This window comes from Acanthisitta chloris, unplaced genomic scaffold (assembly GCF_000695815.1).
Source record: "Acanthisitta chloris isolate BGI_N310 unplaced genomic scaffold, ASM69581v1 scaffold2626, whole genome shotgun sequence".
NCBI lineage: Eukaryota > Metazoa > Chordata > Aves > Passeriformes > Acanthisittidae > Acanthisitta > Acanthisitta chloris.
Genome location: NW_008676379.1, coordinates 57,037 through 63,174, shown reverse-complemented (window position 1 = coordinate 63,174; position 6,138 = coordinate 57,037). Strand labels below are relative to the sequence as shown.

Genomic DNA, 6,138 nt, shown 5'->3' with positions numbered 1-6,138 from the left:
ATTCCTGCATTTCCTTGGTCAGCACAGTTTTTCACAATTATCCCAACTTCCTGGCAATACTGTGGAATACAACTGTAAGGAGAATTCTGCTTCTTGCACTGCTTTTCAAAGGGCAGCTGTTCTTTAAAAGACAAAAGAAAAAAGGACAACAGAACCAATCCTTCCCCATCACCTTATTTATTTAAGGTCTTTTCAAAGCTTTGGGCAACACCTGGTGTGCAAGAAGACATAACAGAGAGTATTTTCCAAGAAGCTCTGCGGGATAGATAAATACTGACCTTCTGATACACTGCTCTGTGACACGCTGTAGTTTGCTGAGAATCCCTCCTTTGCTATTGCACTGTCAGTGTAAAATACCATTGAAAGAATCCCTGTTGAAGACCGGACACGTCCTGGGTTGTTTTGCCCACAATAACGCCCTATGTGTGGGCCAACTGCAAAGAGACAGGATACAATAGTAAACTACCAGTTCTACTATAACAATAGATGCCACTACAATATCCTCCCAAAGAGACTCCCTCAGCATGAAACAGTGAACCTCTGCAACAGTTCAAAATGACAATGGTGAACAATAAATTGTTTATCCTACCCTAGCAATCTTACTTCTAAAATGCTTCAGATTGCACTCCGCAAACCTCTGGAAATGTAAAGAACCAGGATTTCAAAAAAATAACCTTTAAAGTGTGCAGAGAGGGCAATGATGTGCAAAATAACATGTACAAAACACCACAAGTATTTTCCAAAGTGTGATTGAAGTACCTATTTATGACAAGAACAACTGAATGGCCTGATTTGCCCACCCAGTATGCAGGATGCTCTGAGGAGCTCAAATACCACCTTTAGGTTTTATGATCAATACTGCAGATATTATTTTAATCATATAGTGAACTCAGAAAACCATTTTTGCACTCATATTGAGGCAATGACCACTAACTCTTTATCCCTCCCATTTAGGCTTTCAGCACACCCTCCTAGGACTTTTGCCCATATGCTCAGTATTAAAGAAAACTGTAAAAGAATTCAAGAGGAAAATCTTAATCCTTTCAAATGAGCAAGGATTTCTTAAGTATATCTCCATGTCATAGAATATACACACATACACTCACACAAACACACACACACACATACATGATCTGAGTGTTAATAATATATAAACCAGATTCTGATATTTTTCAGGATTTCCTATGCAGTGAGACAATCTTTTTCCTTAATTAAGCTACTCAATTCACAACCAACATATGTGGCCTTCTAGCACTTGAGCATTCCCTACAGATAGGTCCCTAGGCTGTTGAATAGTGGTACATCTGTGCTTACAAACAATAAGAAAAGATAATGCTAAAACCCACCCATGGAGTCAATCATGAAAATAATCATGAGGCATCATTCTAATGCTTACACCACTGGCTTTCCAGGCTTAAATTAACACCTTGTCATTTCTCTAGGAAGTCCATTACACTTTCAGTTTAAAATATAAAATGTTTATATATCCTAATTATTCACAGTTCAAAGAAAATCTACAGCTAACATAATTTTCTAGTCATTTATTGGCATTTTCCAACAAGTAAAACAGTTCCAGCTTGGAATAAGTTTATTATGTAAGCTACACATTTCTGTAAGGCCCTAGAGTTGCCAGAAAGAGGGAGCTCAGATGTTATAGCTCTTGCTGCCAGCATGTGCTTTTCTATCCATATTCTGGCCACAGTTAGTCTTCAGTTGCCTTGGCAATCCCATGGCATTTTAAATACCTGCCAATTCAGCTTTTTTTTCACCAAGGTTGTTCAATGCTGTATTGATAGAATGAAACACCCTATAGAAGGTATGAGTTGAATTCTTCCTCATCCTATAAATCATTAAAGCTTTACAGTTTTATTATTTGGAGAGAGAAATTTGGTTTAGACTGTTACCATTAGTGGCTTTTTAAAAACACAAAATAATGCCCTCATTCCAATTACTGCATGGTTTATTTTGGAGGGGTTGTTGGCTTGTGTATTTGTTGTTTTGTTTTTGCCTTCTTTTGCAAACAGTTCTGATCCTGCTCTTTCCTATGATGGCTTTCAACATTATAGCTGCTGATGTTGCTCTGAACTGCAAGAAAATAAGGAGGATAAGTCCATGATGTTATGGCACTCTGAGCCTCCCTCCTCCCATTTCCTTTATGGAAGCCTCTTTGAAATGACAAACAGAAGAGAACTTTGTTTAAAGCAGACTGGCTTTAAGATTCCCCATGACTCACTGGTTTATAATTTTTAAGACATACTTAGTGATTCTGCATTTGAGTCTTCAATAGATTGGCCCTGCTGTCACAGTACTATTCCCTTTGCTAGCTATGCAGATGCAAGAGCCAAAACATTTCAGAATATGACACAAAGAGGTATTGAATTTTTTTTAACACCACGTAAACCTTAGCCTGTTGATCTAATATGATATTGATCTGAGCACAACTGGGTGAAATAGAGATCCTCATTCTTCTTCTATAAATAGCTAACAGAAAGTTCTCCTTTTTATTCCATTCAAGTCTTGAAAACTTTTGAATGACAATAAATTATCAAATACTTCGGGTGTCACCACATCAAATAAATGCTGTGCAGGGAACACCACCTGAGCAGCCACTCAAGGGGTGACACTGCTGTCTGCTTAGGTAGACTATGCCACTGCTTTTTTTTACCATCTTCCTGACCATTCCTTAGGAAACGAGATGGGTTTTAGATAATAGACCATATACAGCTCTAAATGGGAATTTTAGGGCAGCAGGAGCTGAAAAGTCATTAGGCCTAGAAAGCTCTGCAATCTCTACCTGTAGCCCATCATGTTGCTATGTCAGCATCCTCCAGGAAGGCCTACTCCAAATGTGAGTCACTTGGAAATGCCCTCACAAGTCATTTCAGGTTAAAAGATGGAGGGACAACTAAGAAACCTGTTTTGCAAACATCTCCAAAAATGCATAGTCTAATTCTAGACCTTGAATAAATCCTTGATTATTCTTAAAACGTATGTTTGAAGGTTTACAGATCTGAGTGTGGAACATATAGGATGTGGCTGGTGGTTTAAGACTAAACAGACACCTTATCCTTACTGATTCTTCCTTTTCTACTGTTTGCCCTTCTGGAGAAAGAATATCCATATCAGAAAACTCTGAGACTTACTATAATATGTATTTGCCCATTTAGTTGAAATGTTAGCTTTTGGAATCAGTTAAGAGAACCCCAACAAAACACAAGTAAGGAAAATGTATATCAGACCTCTAAAATATTAAAAGAAATGTTATGTTAACTGGCCATTTTACTGAATTTTAAAGCTGCTTTTTGCAAATATACTGGTGTGTCATGGACAGTATTTTCACTGCAGTATGATTATAATTGACAAAACATTTGCACACAATTTAGGATGTTAAAATTAACTAAGGAAAAATTAATCCCTTCCTTACAGTTAAGTAGTCACCTACACTGAGCTTGTGCATGCTCTTATGCCTTAATAGCTTCTCACAAGAGTGTAGAAAGCAACCACAACAGGGGAGAAACACACTTAGATTAATAGCAACCTTCATTTGCACTGATGTTAACAACTGCAGTAAAGCATTCTGCTTTGCTCTGTAATTCAGTGGAAGCTCTTGTGGTATTGACTGATGCAGCAATGCTTAGGCTGTGGTTCTCAAACCATATGTAAACTTCTTTAAATTACTTTTGAGCCCTAGTAGACAATCTATGGAGCTTCAAAGAGAGCTGCATGATGAATATGTGCAATTCATCACTTAAGCTAGCACTCATTTTGAGTGGGCTATTTTTCTTCAAAGTCATCAATGAACTGTTCTCAGCAGAGCCTTGGGCAAAGATATTTTTGGTGTCTAGTTTATTCATGCAAAACCACATATTTCTATTCTGAAATCTACTCACTCTCCTGCTCAAAATCCACTCATTACCTCCTTCAAACCATGGTCCCATTTCTGCACCATATTTGCAACATGGACCTGTAGTTCCCTAACATTCTCCAACAGGGTTTGTTTCACTTATTGCTTTGTTTTAAAGAAGAGGCCAAAGGGTGCCCTTGGCATGCAATTATGCAGAAACAAAATGCCAGGTTTGAAGCATTCCTGAATGCCTACCATTCCACTCTTGAACAAGCAAAGCACTTACACTACTGTTGAACTTAAATCCTGTAAGTGTCCTTGGTGAATTCCTTTTGAAGTCAATCTAACTGCTCACATGCTTCAAAGATAAGCACATGTTTTGCAGATCAAGATGCAAGTGCTCAGCACTTGCCAGCTTCAATCCACTAAAAGAACAACCAGGTAGGCTGAGAACTCCATGATTGTGACACAGCATTTTGGGATGAACATCTTTTTGAATGACTCTTACAGTTGCTGTCAAACTGTCTAACAGAAAATTGTTTTCCATCAGTAAAATGGCAATTACATAGAAGCAAAATGTAAATGAAAGCATACTGACTTTGACACATCCTTTTAAACATCATTGTGAAAATTTGTTTCAGAGAACATTTCTCTTTTTTTGCCTTTTTTTTTTTGCTCTTCCCTTTTAAACATCATTGTGAAAATTTGTTTCAGAGAAAATTTCTCTTTTTTTGCCTTTTTTTTTGCTCTTTTTTTGGAGGGGGGCAGAAAGGAAAAAAATAATCACAACTGTATAAAACAGCAAATTAATTTCCTGCTGTTCTAGCAATAGTAGCTGATCAAATTCCACAGCAAAAACATTTTCCACTTATGTTGGGTTTCATCTGCTCTATCATTGTGAAAATTTGTTTCAGAGAAAATTTCTCTTTTTTTGCCTTTTTTTTTGCTCTTTTTTTGGAGGGGGGCAGAAAGGAAAAAAATAATCACAACTGTATAAAACAGCAAATTAATTTCCTGCTGTTCTAGCAATAGTAGCTGATCAAATTCCACAGCAAAAACATTTTCCACTTATGTTGGGTTTCATCTGCTCTAACATAGGTATCTAAAGTTTATGTCTGACTTAGAGATTCCTCCTAGGACAGTCAATGAGATAAGAACCTCCAGAGGTCCATTAACTGTGTCCTGAGGTAGATGTCTGAGACAGATCAGACTGGGATGCTGAGACTGAGGGTCTGACAGTGCCTGGCTCAAACACTGATGCCTGCTTTCCAGAGCTGGGTGAGAGCAGCATATTCAGGGAGCTGTCCATCTAATTCCGCTCGGGTTGAGGCCACAACTGTTTTCCAAAAAATGGTTCTCTGTCTCCTATTAAAATACTGCCATAATTCCAGAAAACCACAGCTGTGTTGCTGTGGAGCAGGGGATTTGAACTGAAGGATATACATTTTTCCCAAACATTTAAAAAATCCTTCTATGTCATATTTCTATCCATGTAGTGCAATAGCAGCTTTAACCTCTAACACAACTGGTCATGTAAGCTGCAGTGCAGTATAACAAAGCAAAACAGCATCTTTTCCTATGGCTATGGATATATCATGAAACAAAGCAGGCCATGGAACACCCTCTGGACCTGGAGCCAATGGCCAGGGACTGCTCCTGGGACCAAACTAACTGTGACACAGCTTTCCCCTATGGGGCTCTTCCCTCTGGAACTGGATGGCCTTGTCCAACATGCCTCTTGGGAATGACCCCTGACTTTCACTGTCCTCTAAGATAGGCTTAGGAATTTCTTGGAAAAATGCTAACTCTGCAAGGGAGTATGCCAGCAATGAAGAAGTGCACACAACCATGCCTTGTCCTTGTTTTCAGTAGATGCAGCACCAGAATATTTTTTCACAGACTAAAGGAAAATGGACAAAGGGCTCAAAGACAAACCTGGGTGAGCCTCTTCATCAAAGGCAACCACACTGTCCAATTTACCACTATGTAGAAACTTACTACTTCCCTGTGGATGCAAATTAGATTTATTTTGCCTTCCTTTCTTCTCCCCTCCCCCTGCTAGCTCAAGATTATCCAGACACTCTCTTTTTGATATTTCGAAACTTTTAATTTCTATCTTCAGTTTATGGCCAGGTTGTACCAGTGGTTTCCTGTGTCAGTTTTGCTCTTCAGTCAAAATAGTTCTTCGCTCTCTCAGGGATTCATCCTGTAATGCATTTATAGAGAAGCAATCACATTTTCTCTTCCTTACAGTGTAAAGTTAAGCAAGTGAGACTGACTGTTGGCTATGGATT

At 38.5% G+C, this 6,138-nt stretch overlaps 1 protein-coding gene across 1 annotated transcript in view; it reads right to left on the bottom strand.

Annotated features, from left to right (window-relative positions):
- LOC103803543 (neuropilin-1) overlaps positions 1 to 6,138 on the bottom strand; it is a gene marked incomplete at its 3' end in the record, with an annotated part of 65,552 nt that overhangs the window by 2,604 nt on the left and 56,810 nt on the right. The window contains exon 5 of the mRNA XM_009076108.1: positions 279 to 434. Coding sequence (XP_009074356.1) covers positions 279 to 434 — 156 coding nt within the window. The remainder of the gene's footprint in view (positions 1 to 278; positions 435 to 6,138) is intronic.